Genomic DNA, 15,592 nt, shown 5'->3' with positions numbered 1-15,592 from the left:
AAAGATTGGATAGGATTCTTCATACCTTTGGAAATACGATTGATTTTGATCCCGAAGGCTTGCACGTTGAAAATTACAAAATGATATCCCATGATTTAGTCTAACGAATAATCAAAACCCAGCACGGTAGGGCACGATTTCTTCGAATTTCCAAAATATCGAACATTGCCTTATTTGAAAAACTTTAAATAAACCATTATAAGCTAGCTCAAAATGCTTTAATTTTACTTGGAATAAAATGGAACAATTGCTTTTAAAAAGTTGAAAATTATGATGCAACATTTGTCGACTAAAAGTAAAAATAAAAACATGGAATAATGTGCACACATACAATATTTGGTGCATGAATATAATATAACTTTATTTAGCCAACTAACAAAACAAACAATTAAATATAATTAATCTAAGAAAAATGATTTTAAATTTTCAAGCATGGATAGAGAACAATTGATATAATAATACAAAAAAATGAATAAAAAATATGCAATAATGATATAATATAAAACAATCAACGCAAAATGTATAAGACAAAATAGAAATTAGAAGCCAATGTGATATAAGACAATTTTAAAATAGTGATGAATCGAGGAACATATAATATACATAATATATTGAATTAATGAGTTGATGAATTTGAAATAACTTATGTGCATATAAAATTAATAGAATATGAATGATTATTAAAAATATATGTTGTGTGAAAAGAAATCTGAAATAAATAATTTATATAACATAATCTCAAATAAAACAAATTAATTTAATTAATGATATATATGACACTGAAAGCCTAATATACAAATATGCTAATTTGTGAAAGTGTTTAATATAAATAAAATATACATGATACATAAATAAGTTTAAAGGAAAATATATATATAAATAAAAGAATAAATGATAAAATAACAATAATACGGGTTTTAAAAAAATAAAAAATAAACTGATTATAAAATAAATAAAAGGACAGCAAAAAGGAATTAATAAGTAAGTGAACAAATAATAAAGAAATAATATAATAAAAACTAATAAAGTTTAAATAAAAACGATTTAAATTAAATCAACTACAAATAATTGAAGTAGTATTAAAAGAATTAAAATTGATAATAACAATAATAATAATAATAATAATAATACTAAGGTAGTATAAATAATTCAGTTTCCTTTAAAAATATATGTATATATACATATAAAAAAAGATAATAAATGCACAAATGAATAAAAAACAATAAAATAATAATGACAGATGATGAAGTGGCACTAACAAAATTATAAATGAAATAATTAAATGAAAACAAAACAAAAATTTAAAGAGGAACGAAAGGACAATAAACAAATCGACACAAGGATTATAATAAAATAAGAATCTAATATATATATATAAACGGGTAAACGAACGAGCAAATAAATAAAATAAAAAATAATGAACATATAAACCAGTAAATAAATTAATTAATGGATTAAAATAAAAATGGCTTAATTGAAACTTAAACAAAGTAAAAAGGGGTGAGCTGAAATTAGAATGAAATTTAAAGTCTTAAATAATAATAAATGAGACCATAAAAGGGATTAAATCAAAAATAGAAATGAAATTAAAGGTAAAAAAACGTAATAAAACCAACAAATTAAACAAAAAATAAAGCAAAGGGGGGAAATCAAGTGCGCAAACACATACGGGGACTAAATAAGCAATTAAACTCTCTTTTTAACCCATTTTCGAAGCATCAGTGAGTAAGGGCCCGATTGAAAACTAAATAAATTAAAAGGTAAAATTTATAAAAACGAAAATAACAAAAGGGACCTAATTGAAAAGCACCACAAAAGAGGAAGGATTTGATCAGAAAATATCCCATCAAAGTAAAAAAAACACGCGGATCCTCCAGCATATGGGTCGGGTCACGGGTCAGAGGCTAAAACGACGTCGTTTTGTCCTCTGAACCCACACATCAAAACGGCACCCGTTTCATCTTTGTTATTTAAATCAAATTTTTTTTAAAAAAACTTCATTTTTGCTAATTTTAAAAAAAAAAATTCAAGTTTCTTCTTTTCTTTCTCTGCTAGGGTTTCAAAAACCCCTCTTAGCGTCGTCGTCATGCCTCCTTGAAGCCACCGTGGCTTCCACCGTCGACGGTGGTCGGGGCCACGAAGATCTGGGTAAGTTTCCCTTTCTCCTCTTTTTTTATTCACCCTTTCTTATGTTTTAGAGTAAGTAAAAAATAAAAATAAAAAGAAGATGAAATAGAACAAAACTGAAATAAACAAGAAAATTTAGATCGGAAAGAAAATATTGAAATCAACCTTCTAAAGTTTCTTTTTTTTTCTCTGGTGCATATGAAAATAAAATGTTTTTTTTGTATTCAAAATCCCCCCTTGAATCCCCCCATTTTTAAGGCTCTTATAGCCTAATATTACAATATATCTACTCTTTTTGTCCTATTTCTCTGCTTTGTGTGTTCGTTTCTCTTTTGCAGGTGATGGAACGGGAGTAGGTTGTGGCAGCAGGCTAGGAGGCTACTGGTACGGTGCACATGGGCAGCGGCACGTGTGGGGAGGGCTGAAGTGACCTAGTACGGCGCCTAGGGTTCTCCCTCCCTCCATTGCTGGAAAATATTTTGTGGGCTTGGGCTGTTAGGGCTTGTAAATTGAATTTTGGGTCTGATATAGGTTTTAATTTTTGGGCTGCAATTTTGATTAGTTTTTTTGTTTTGTTTGTTTTTTATTTTTGTCTAATTTGGGCTTGTTGGGCCCGGGGCAAATTTGGGCCTCTACATGGATTATATCTATGATGAATATTATAATGATACCTACTATTCTAGTCAAAATACTTTGAAGCAAAAAAGTAGAAAGGTCAAAGAAGCATACCTAAGCTTTTCAGAAAATCGAATTCCCAGGATTAGTAAAAACAAAAAATACAAAAATGAAACTTTAGCTTAGAAAATATTTCACCATCATGTTTCCCTACTTTTAAGTTCCTCAAAATGACGTGTGATGGTCGAGGGGATTCTCAGGACTATTTGGCCCATTGTGTAAATAATACAAATATATTTGGAGTCTCAGATGAAGTTAAGTGCATGACATTTTCTATGACGTTGAAGGACTCGACCCAGGATGGTATTTGCAACTACCATAACACTCTATCATGAACTTCGAGCAGCTGGCAGACCTATTTATGAGTAGGTTCTTAGCAAACAAAACATTGAAGCCATCACCTGCATACATCATGTCTATCAAGCAATGTGGGGGCGAACCTTTACTAGATTTTGTGAAGAGGTTCAATGAAGTGATCATGATAACAAAAGATGTCCCCAAATAATCTATCATTTAGGCCTTTATGTTTGGAACAACGCACCAATTCTTGAAGTATAATTTGGTGAATAAACCCCTTGTTAGATTGTCGGCGGTATATGAAAAACCCATATGTTCGTCGAGAGTGATGAAAAGGAAAAAGATAAGGTTATCAGAGATTTTCATAATCCTCGAAGAGGGAGGCCCTTATTACATGGTAGAACCAGAAGAACCTGTTCTCAACACTCATACTCGGGGAAGCGGGGGGAACATAGATTTAGCTCTAACAATTCCCAAGGTTATTAGAGATTGATGAGAGGAGGTAGGAACTATCAGTAGAAATAGAGAGGAAGAATGCCTTATAACTAATTGCAATCTTATCATGATTTGAAAGCAACTCCAACATAAATATTGAACCAGATAAAGCATCAAGGAATTTTAAAACCACTACCTCCCTTGAGGCCTAGCAGTCAAAGAGATTATTCGTTGGATGTGTGTGGTTTCCATCATGATAGAGGGCATAGAACAAATGATTGTGTTCATTTGAAACATGTCATTGAGTCCGCAGTTTGTAGAGGGCAATTACAATATTTTGTTGCTCGGTAGAGACAACCTTATGGGTGCAAAAGCAAAGATGATGAGGCTTCAGGTTCACGCGGATTTAATAAAGGGAAAAGGAAAATAGATTGCAAGATGGGTCATCAATGTAATAATTGGAACTAATGATGAGTAAAATAGATCTAACACTAAAAGGGAAGCTTATTTGCATAGCGTGATGTCTATGACAATGTTAGTAAAGAAGCCTCGACAAGTGTAGCCATGGAGAGTTGGGTTTTTAAATCGAGATGAAGTAGATTTGACTGATCTAGAAGGTAATGATCCGCTAGCTAGTAGTTTCAGCATTGATAGCAGGGTTTGAAGTTAAAGGAATTTTGGTTGATATTGAATGCGTTGTTAAAGTATTGAGCTGGCAGACATTCAGACATATGGGGTTATCCAATACAGAGTTGAAGCGAGAAAGTCTAACCTATGGATTTAGCAACTAGCCAATTAGTGTTAGAGGGTCAATCACGTTGCCGGTGGTAATTGGTGATAATGAACGAACAGTTACCCAAATGGTGGAGTTCCTAGTCGTTGATCATCCAACATCATACAACGCTATCTTTAGCAGGCCGTTGATGAAGAAAACAAAGATGGTGGTGGCCTCTTATTGTTTAAAGGTGAAATTTCTCACTCTGACAGGTGAAGGACACATGAAGTTCGATCAACCAACAGTACGAAATTGTCGCATTCTTTCTTTACAATTAGTAAGGAAAGAAAAGTGTCATACACATTTTGGTAAAGAAGCAGAGTTTTCTTAACGGAAGTCAGCAGACAATCTTTTGAACAAGTTAATGATGAATCTGGAAAGTCTAGATGTTAAAACTTAGGAGAGATTCAACAAACCTGAGCCACTAGAAAAGACAAAGCTAATTGAATTATTCCCTAGAGATAGGGAGCAAACTACAAAAATAGCATCCATGTTATCAAAGCACAAGAAGAAAATGTTGATAAGCCTTTTAAGGAATAATGCAGACATCTTTGCATGATCCTTAGTGCACATGCTAATAATCCATCCCTCAATGATCCAACATTGTTTGAATGTAAATCCTAAAGTAAAGCCAATCAAACAAAGAAAAAGGAATGTTAGTTGCCACATTTCTTGGACAACATTCTCCAACTCAGCGAACATTTTTACTAGTTAAATGTTACCAATCGAGCAATGTGTTTGCTATCGTTTATCCACATCATCATCATCTATGAGTTGCATCTTGTTATATATACGTGGATTTTGAAAAATTAAAAATTTGTAGAATAGTCTGGATATCATCTTCTCACAACGTTGAGTGATTTTCACACCAATCTTTTCTTTCACTTCCTCAAATTTTACTCTCTTGTTGAACATTGTTCCTATATGAAGAATTAACTATTGTTACACTATAATAAATTTGTAAAATAAATAAAAATAAAAAGTAAGTATTAATTACAATTAAAACAATTTATACCCAAAAGAAATTAAAACCTTACTATAAATCACATATTATAACCATAATTCCAAATCATGACAAGCATAAAATATAAAAATTTCAACCAACAACTAATGTAATACTAACTTACATAAAGATGTAATAAACAAATAAAACAATATAATAGCAACATTTTAGCCTTTAAAATATAAATATCAAATATAACGATCAAATACTTGCATGGATAATATATAACAAAATAAAACATATAGATATAATTAATAAACAAAATTAATAGAAATATCAATAATTTAATGAAATTAATTACAAGCAAAATTATTTCAATTACTAATAAACTAATTAACAAAACATTCAAATATTTTATCAACAAACAAATTTAATATGGATACTAAAAATTATTTTAAAATTATCAAAACATAAATATTATTACTAATAAAATAAAATAAATTACAAGCAAAATCATTTCAATAACTAATCAACTCAAATTGAAAGGTGAAAACAATATATGTTTGATCTTGAGTTTTAAAAACGGTTTTGAAAGTTTTTAATTTTTCCTTTCTTTCCCCAACCCTTCACTTTATGAAATATCTCAGATAATAAGAAAAATTTTCACTAAGTGGGATCTTTGAACTTATATAATGTCTTGGTTTGAATGGATGAATGGAGTTTTTATAAGTGAAATCGATAAGAGGGAATTAAGTGGGGGGGTTGGAAGAAATAAATGGTCGGTCAGTAACTTAAGGAGGCACCCTTTTAAATTTTAATAGTTTTAATGGATTTCTCATATCAAACGAAAAACACTTAGGGTGCGTTTGGTTCGCTGTATTGGATTAGAGGTGTATTGGATTAGAGGTGTATTGGGATTAGAGGTGTATTGGATTAGAGGTGTAATAGCAAATCAACTGTTTGGTTGAATGTAATAGAATAGAGGCGTAATAGTAATCTTGTGTTTGGTTGAATGGAATAGAGGTGTAATAGCATAATGGAAAAAACTAAAATGACTAGAATACCCTTAGCATAAATTTGTTTTGGTAAATGATTATTGGTATTGTTATTTAAATTTTAATAAGATTATTATTATCAATAATAAATAATTTAATCATATTTAAACATAATTTTTATTAAATATATTTTAATTAAAATATATAATTTAATAAAATTCTTAATAATTAGCAGAAATTTGTTTTGGTAAATTATTATTAACAATAAATAATTTAAAAGATAATTTAACATAATTATTATTAAATATAATTTAATAAAAATATATAATTTAATAAAATTCTTAATATTAAATATTCTTATATGAATTTAATAAAATTATAATATATAATACTATAAAATATAATTTAAAATAATTATTATTAAATATAATTTAATAGAAATATATAATTTAATAAAATTCTTAATATTTAAATATTCTTAAATGAATTTACTAAAATCATAATATATAATACTATAAAATATAATTTAAAATAATTATTATTAAATATAATTTAACAAAAATATATAATTTAATAAAATTCTTAATATTAAATATTCTTAAATGAATTTACTAAAATCATAATATATAATACTATAAAATATAATTTAAAATAATTATTATTAAAAATATAATTTAGTAAAAATATATAATTTAATCAAATCATTATATTCCAATATAAATATCTTAGTCAAAATATGACTAATTTTCCGAAGCATGGGAAGAGGATTTATTTAGTAATTTTAAAATTTATCTCAAAAATGCTTAAATTAATAAATTGCAAAAAGAAATTACTGTAAGTTAGAGCATATGAAATTACTTTTTGAAGCATATGAAATTACTGTAAGTTAGAGCATATGAAATTAAGCAAAGATCCATTAAAATATGTTTTGAAGTTTGATACAATAGAGAAGGCAAACAAAATAACCCATTTTTATTAGCTGACCAATAAGTCCATTGGCAGATTTTACTCTATATTCTAGCCTAGTACTATCCCCTTCATCTTCATCTCCTTCACCAGATTCCAAGCCCACTTCTTCATAATCTTTCTCAAGAGCAGCCAAGTCTTCTCTAGCTTCAGAAAACTCACCTTCCTCCATACCTTTACCGACATACCAATGCACAAATGTACGCTTTGCATACATCAGATCAAACTTATGATCAATCCTTGAGAACACTTTAGCAACACTAGTAGAATTTGAAATCATGCAAACTGCCCTTTGAACCTTGGCCAAATCCCCACCAGGTACCACAGTTGGAGGCTGGTAGTTGATGCCACACTTGAACCCTGTGGGACACCAATTAACAAACTGGATGGTCATTTTGGTCTTGATTGTTGCCAGTGCAGCATTCACATCTTTAGGCACCACATCTCCTCTGTACATCAAGCAACAAGCCATGTATTTCCCATGGCGTGGATCACATTTGGCCATCATTGAAGCTGGTTCAAATGCACTGCTTGTGATTTCTACTACTGATAGTTGCTCATGGTAAGCCTTTTCCGCGGAAATCACTGGTGCATATGAAGACAACATGAAATGGATTCTAGGGTATGGGACTAAATTGGTCTGAAACTCATTCACATCCACATTCAAAGCACCATCAAATCTCAAAGATGCAGTCAAGGAAGAAATAACCTGTAAACGATCCAAACATCATAAGTATACACATACAATGCAAACAATCAAATTAAAGCTATCATTTATTGTACCTGAGAGACCAGCCTATTGAGATTAGTGTAATTTCATCTGAAGTTAATTTCATCTGATGCCCTGGAGTTAATTTCATCTGAAGACCACAAGAAGCAAGTAAGAAAACGAAATTCTAAATTCCACAAAAGAAACCAACTATTGCAAAACTTGAGAGCATCAGGAATAACCATTCTCTTGTCTTGTCATATGGTGCAAGAATCCCCTCATAAGCCTTCAATTCACACCAGCGAAAGCTGCCACCCCATGCTTAGTCTTTGCAAGGAATCATCCTGCAATCAAAGAAAATATCAATTACCATAAGGACAGTCAAAATGAAGCCCAGTTATATACTCCATATATGCTGAAGCCAAACACATTGCCTTTGCACCATAAGATTCATAAACCTTGTCAGCTATTAGTTTTCTCTCAATCCAACAATAATAACCTGAAGTACACTCATTCTACTCTCTTTCAATTCGTCCCTACATTTTACCTATAACCAACTATAACAAACACACAGATCTCTAACAAGAAAAACCAATAGCAAACTCTCATTATTAAACATAAAGCCAAATTGATTAGGAAACTACTTTGGAGGAAGATTGGCAGTAAGTTGCTCAAGTCAAGACTGGGAAACAGATCTCTAGATTCAATTTTGTAACACATGCAAGTTTACCAAGTCTACCACTCATTTCACTACACAAAGACACCCTGAAAATATTGCATTCGATGGTTTAAAGTAGCTACCGTACCTTTCTGACCATTTCTTGAGGCTCAAATAGATATGCTTCGACCCAACTGTATCTGCCCGGAACATGATACCACCACTGCAACCAAAGCTATTGTTTTATAAGACATGGTGAAAATAAGAGATCATGTAACTAACTATAACATAGATAATGCAAGAAACCAAATTCATTTTCTTATAGAAAATAGTGACTGAATTTGGCAGGCAATCTATTAGCAAATACTGATTCTTAATAGTAGATCCTATAGTAGTTAACAAGGGAACCATTAAATTCTCCAAACTTTAGAGACTATTCTTGAGTTCAAGTTGCAGAGACAAAAATTGGTGGCGAAGTAGTTACCAGTAGGATGGGAAGCTCATTCCGAGTACAGATGCAACATCAAGGGCTGATGCTCGAGCAACGACACCCTCATCCAAAACACAACATGCCTCGTTAAACACAGAATGCTTCTAGCAGAAAAAAACATTGTTAATATACCTTTGAAATTCAAAGGTAGAAGACGTTTGTAGCTTCGCTCTAACCTCTGATTCTGGAAATGGGTGGATTCGTGAAGGACCGGAGGTGGATCGGTGGAGGTGGATTGGTGCCGGAGGTGAAGGTTGATTTTTGAATTGAGAAAAAAAGGGAGGAGGGCAGTCGGGCACGGGGTTAGGGATTTTGATTTGGGGAAGAGGGGAAACGGGAAATGGGGAAATGGGTGTTAAATACAGGTTCAGAGAGGGAGCTGAAAAGAAGAAGACTGAGAGGGTAAAACAGGGAGGGTAAACTGAAGCAGCATCTAAACTGAGCAAAACGGAAGGATTAGAAATTGGTGGATTTCACCGATTAGGTGAGTAATGGTTTAGCCCCGTAATCGCAATACATTGAACCAAACAACGGATTAGAGGCGTAATAAGTGGGGCCCACCGATTAGGGGTGTATTGGCATAGCCAATACACCCAACCAAACATGGTGTTAGTTTTTCATCATATATTCAAGGGTGGCCAAAACTCTATTCAATTTAAAAAAATCGAAAAAAAATCAAATTTTGAGTTAAACAAATCTAGTTATTCGAATTATTCAAGTCAACTCGATTTTTTTTTGAATTTCGAGTTCAAATCGAGTTTAATTTTCAAATTTGAAAAACTCAAATAATTCAAATAAACCGAATATCAAACTATAATATTTTACATTTTTATCCCAGACTCCCAAACCTATTTACTTTTCCCCAAAATTTTCACTCCCTCCCAGTTTCCCTCCAAAGCTTTTATTCTCCTCCCATCCCCCATTTTCTTTTTTTTTTTTTGGATATTTTCCTCCAAAAATGTTTACTCCCTTCTCATCCCACCTTCGTTCTACCTCAAATCCTTCTCCCCCCGCCCCCCAAAAAAAAATTTTACTTCCTCGACTCCCAAAACTTTTTATTCCCCTAAACTTTTACTTCTCACCTTCTACTCCCAAATCAAAAATTAAAATCATCTAAAAAAATCTCTAAACCTAAATAGTAATAATTTTATTTATATCTAATATTTATATTATTAAATTAAATTTCATATTTTGTACTATTTACATTGAATTGTTTAATCATATTGAATCTTTATAAATTTTTGTTAAAATTGAATTATTGATGATGCTATAAAATATTCATGTTAAAATTTTATGTTGGTATCAATTTCATATTTTATTTTTAAGATAAATTTTATTTAAAAAAATCACATTTTTTACAATATATTTTTTAATTTCAAAATACATATATAGTGACAAGAATCAGAAGATAATTGAATAAACTAAATAAGTAAAGAAGCTACCCCGTATATAAAAGATTAATAAATAAATTATGAGGAGATGAAATTTAATAACAAATTTAATTACAGTGGGAAAATTTGATTACGTTGGGTGACAGCAATTATAAGGACTCAAAATCATTTTTTAAATTTAATTTGAACAAATATATTCAACTCAATTCGATTTGAATTCCATCTCACTCGACTCAATTCGAAAAAATTTCAAATAGAGTTAAGAAAATAAATAAGATTCATCAACTAGATTAACTAGAAATTTTTCATTTCATTCGATTGAACACTTACCCCTACATATATCTCTCTAAAAAAATATGAACTTCTGATTATTTTTTCGGTTTCACATGATAAATATGCAACACCAGCGTAAAAGTGGTTTCCTTTCATTATTTCTGGTCTAATTATTTGATTATCATGGAGTAAATTTTTTAGGCGATGTGGCCTGACATAACGTGATACCGTCTTTAACTATAAATTTCATACCATTGTTGTGTTTAATCTCCAAATCATCTCATTTTTAAATGTAATTTATTTTTTATATAAAATCCCAACCTTATCATGTGCAATAATAAGTTAAAAAATAAAGTAAAAAGAGTTTTTCAGTTTGATGGTTTCCGATTTCGTCTATTAAAAGAAATTAACGAATTTTTGTATAATATTAAACCAGACATATCCATAGTTCTTGGTTGAAGCAATTAGTAAGCGCATCATTATTCCAAAAGAAAATTAGTAGACGCATTTATAGCTAATACAAATATTTTTAGTTGTTTAGGGATAAGATAAAATTTTGTTTTGGCAATTCCAAATTGGAAGTAAGCCGACAAGACAAAGCAAAGCACGAAGCACGATGGAAATGGACAACCCTAAACCTTAGAACCGACGCCAATAAAACACCCAACCCAACAACTGGAACTGAAAGCTTATAGGAACAGAGGGAGACAGGGCGTTAATGTTGCATCCGTCATGTGTTTTCTGTTTCACTCATATTTGTTTAGGGAACTCACCCAACAACTTCGGCTTGCAATTCGGCCGCACCATATGGGTCTAAAAGATGTTTAAAAAAAGCCCCTTAAAATAATTTTAATTAATTAAGTTTTTTAAGAAATGTGGCATAAGACTATGTAAATTTATATATTAAGTATAATGTCTATATATAAATTCTTAAAAACAAAAATACACATCATATTTCACATTACAAGAAATTATTGTTTGTATGCAACTAACATGTTCCTTTTAAAAGAAAGAGTGGCTATGTAAATCAGACGCTGTAGCCACACTGGCATTGGCTTCCAAGTTACAACACCCTTGGGGATAGTGGACAAGGTGGTAAGATAATAATTGTATATACAAGTTTGGCATATATTAAACAAGAACACCTTGCTAGAGTCATTCTCGAATATCACTTTATGGGAGCTTTATACCAATTTGAAGCACGGAACGGATGATTGTGAATGCTCCCTTGACAGTTGACACCCATTACTTTCACCACAACCAACAGATTTGGAATTCACCAAATCGTCTCCAACGAATAACAATATCACTTTGTGTTATGAATGAACCAGAGGCCACCAAACTAGGAAACCAAGTCGAACCTCCAGCCAAAACTGTCATGGCCATGCGTCAAAGAAGGCCTCCTCTGAAATTCAAGGATTTTGTCATGTAGCACACGTCAACAAGAGCGTAACGGCTGGAAGAGTACTATAAAAAGAGCGGAGGGAATATGATTGAAACGTGATTATTGTTAATAGAAAACTTGTTCTTTCTCACCTAATTCTATTAAATGTACTAGGAATTGTTTACTGAATAGAAATTCCATCATCTACTTTCCTCCATTTTGTTAACATCCCTTCTAGAAACTGTTAAATTCCAATTCCAGAAAATCCAGAACATAACATTGGTGCTCTCGTTGACCATCGACAAATATGGCAGATGACACTAGACTCAAGTTACTCGATGAAAATGTTAAATCTGTCCAAGAATCACACGCACAGCTCTGCAAAGACGTTGATAATCTTACTAAATCCTTTTCTTCTCAACATCAAATGTTGCAAGAAATCCTCACCCGTATGCCAGTTATTTCCATAGATCCACCTCCAAAATTAGGGTTTCATTCAACGTCCTAACCAATCAGCTCTTCTGCCATCGGCCCTTGTAACACCCCTAACTCTTATCCGTCGCTAGAACAGAGTTACGGAGTATTACTAGACTTTTCAGACCAAATACGGGCATTATATAATCATCTAGCATACATATCATTATTTAATCACATTGTCCTTTTTATGAGCCCTCAAGGCCCAAAATATGTGTTAGAAACTAATCGGGACTAAATCGAACATTCAAGAAATTTTTCGCAAAATTTCAAAAAAAAAATTCCTAGAAACAAGGTACACATGCCCATGTGGACCTGGAACACGCCTATGTGGTCATAGGACACACCCGTGTCTCAAACTGTGTCCTACCCCGTCTAACTTTTTGACTTGGGTCACATGGCCGGTCACACGCTCGTATGCTAGGCCGTGTAGTCAATTTATTTTTCAAAAGTTAAGTGCAGGTTTCACACGACCAGGGCACATGCCCGTGTGCTTGACCGTGTGTCACACACGACTAAGATGCACGCCTGTGTCTCTACCCGTGTAGACAACAATAGGCCATTTTAAGGCCACATTTCCCACCCAAACTTTTTCATCAACCTAACTCATCCAAATTGCAAATTAATAACCCAATTCAATGCATTCAAATTAAGCTAGGATAATGTTTTAATCATGTAATATTATCACGTTTATCTTTGCATCCAAACTTACCTAGTTATCCAAACACGTATGTGCAAATTATTACCAAATAATCTTCTTGAAACCAATTATCGTTATACTTATATGTTCGCACCTAACCAATAGGATTTTATGTACCTTTTATGCATATTTTGTTCGACAACTATTTTACCTCTCATCATTCAATCCCATCAGCATTATAAGGCAATTCCAAAACGCAAGCCAAATAATGACTAATATCTACATACGCCTATAGACTAACATTTAATCAAAATAACCTATACATGCCATTATAACCAGAATCAAGTCATCCATAATTACCGATAGAACAAATGGATAGTGTGATATAGTTTCGATAAGCTTCCAACCACTTTGAGCTTCCGATAATCTGTAAGGTAAATAAATAAAACAAACAGGTAAACAATGAATGTTTATTAAGCTCGTATAATTTTAATCATATTAATTCATTTCAAATAAAAATTTTACATATAAAAAAAATATTCCAATGTACGTTGTTACCATAATACTCATAAAACTATATTCATTAATTCACTAGGTGAATAAATCCATAGTATCACACACATATACTTATTACCCCAAGCTTAGTAGAATTTTATATAACTCAAACTCTTCCACACTTATTCCATATGCATGTTATACAAGTTATATACATATAATTCAGCCATGGTCACAAGTTAATGCATTTAACCAAAGCCTTTTTCAAATTGAACACATAATAAGTCATTCCATAAGAAATTGCATAATTAAAACCTTATCATTCTTTCATGAGCACTAACTTATTTTCAATTAAATACTTACCATTTCAATGCTTCAAATAAATAAACATATTACTATTCAGTCAATACCTTGACACTTGCCTAAAATCAAGCAACAACAATAGTTAGCATACTTGCACATCTTACATATAAATTCAATATTGATAAACTTATTTTCTCGACATGTCACACTTGGGTTTATTACTCGTCACCGTATACATAATTTCCTTATATCAACATATCAAAGATAATCACATATTTACATGTCATTTTTCAATATATCAAGTAAATATCATTTCCATGTCACATTTCAATATATCAAGTAAATATCATTTCCAAATATTTCAGGTATATACCAGTAATAACCATAAGTCTTTCAATATTAATTCATATATTTATAGATCATTCATAGCACATTCAATTCTCATTAGTTTGCTATCTCAAATAGCTTTTCACAATTTAATTACACAATTCATATGTCTCATTTTCATTTCACATTCTATTTTCAATTCACTATTTCACTTCAATTTCTCATACCATGCCACTTCAATATCAATCATATACTTCATTATTCATTTACCCCTATCAACACAAATCAGACTCGGACAGATACACAGATCCAACCAAAACACACCAGTTTGGCACCCAATGCCTCATCGGATAATTCGAAGTAACAAATTGACACACAGTGTCTTATCGGCTATGTTGAAGTAATTTGGTACCCAATACCTCATCGAATTTATCCGAAGTAACAATTTGACACCCAGTGTCTCATCGACTCGAAGTCGAAGTAATCCTTGAACACTTCCAATCCTATGGCATGCCAACTATATCTGACTCAATCCGATATAGTTAATAGGATTTAAAATCACTTTTCAATTTTAACCAATATTCATTTCAATTCAATAATCACAAATCCTCAAGAATTCAATTCAATATCATAATATCAAATACTCACCTCATTCCACTTACCATACACATTAAATAATAATTACAACAATTAATATTTCATGTACCATCATTTTTATGAGTTTGGTGTATATTATTTCGGTAACAATTCATATCATGTATATACATAATTATCAGGCTAGTTTCATATACATAAATTTTCCATGTCACTAACCAACTCTTTCAAAATCGGAGAACAACTTACAGATATGAGTACATCATTTTCTTTGTGCCATAGTCCAATTATGGTCTAACACATGCATTACCATGACCTTACATGGTTTTACATTCGTAGTGCCATAATCCAACTATGGTCTTTTCATTAAATGGCATAGCGCAGCTATGGTCTTACATTTAAACATTGCCATAACCAACCATGGCCTTATCCATCAATTCATCCTTTGCCACAAACGATGGTACTCAAATCCCGCGTTCCATTTAACCCGAACATTCATTTTAAATTCATTATATAATAATATTTCATGTTTTTAACAAATAATATAAAAAAAATACATAATACCATCCATCAATTCAATATAATATCAAGGTTCAACCATACGAACTTACCTAGGGTAGATTGTGGAAGTTGTAATAATT

General features: G+C 31.5%; 1 protein-coding gene and 1 long non-coding RNA gene across 2 annotated transcripts; one reads left to right on the top strand and one right to left on the bottom strand.

The window, feature by feature from the left end:
* The first annotated feature begins 1,869 nt into the window (after nucleotides 1-1,869).
* LOC107953087 (uncharacterized) lies at nucleotides 1,870-2,795 on the top strand. The gene is made up of 2 exons (XR_001699057.2): nucleotides 1,870-2,148; nucleotides 2,466-2,795. It is a non-coding gene; the product is annotated as an uncharacterized lncRNA (long non-coding RNA).
* A 4,348-nt stretch (nucleotides 2,796-7,143) lies between these two features.
* On the bottom strand, nucleotides 7,144-9,670 carry LOC107898958 (tubulin alpha chain-like). Its single transcript, XM_041117857.1, has 5 exons — nucleotides 9,065-9,670; nucleotides 8,729-8,803; nucleotides 8,165-8,266; nucleotides 7,997-8,073; nucleotides 7,144-7,922 (listed from the first exon to the last, which is right to left on the bottom strand). Exon 5 carries the CDS (start codon nucleotides 7,818-7,820, stop codon nucleotides 7,164-7,166), a length of 657 nt encoding a protein of 218 aa, XP_040973791.1. The 5' UTR covers nucleotides 7,821-7,922; nucleotides 7,997-8,073; nucleotides 8,165-8,266; nucleotides 8,729-8,803; nucleotides 9,065-9,670; the 3' UTR covers nucleotides 7,144-7,163.
* Between the last annotated feature and the right edge of the window lie 5,922 nt (nucleotides 9,671-15,592).

This window comes from Gossypium hirsutum, chromosome A07 (genome assembly GCF_007990345.1).
Source record: "Gossypium hirsutum isolate 1008001.06 chromosome A07, Gossypium_hirsutum_v2.1, whole genome shotgun sequence".
Lineage (NCBI taxonomy): Eukaryota > Viridiplantae > Streptophyta > Magnoliopsida > Malvales > Malvaceae > Gossypium > Gossypium hirsutum.
The sequence above is the reverse complement of the archived record's forward strand: the minus strand, read 5'-3'. Positions and strand labels throughout refer to the sequence as shown.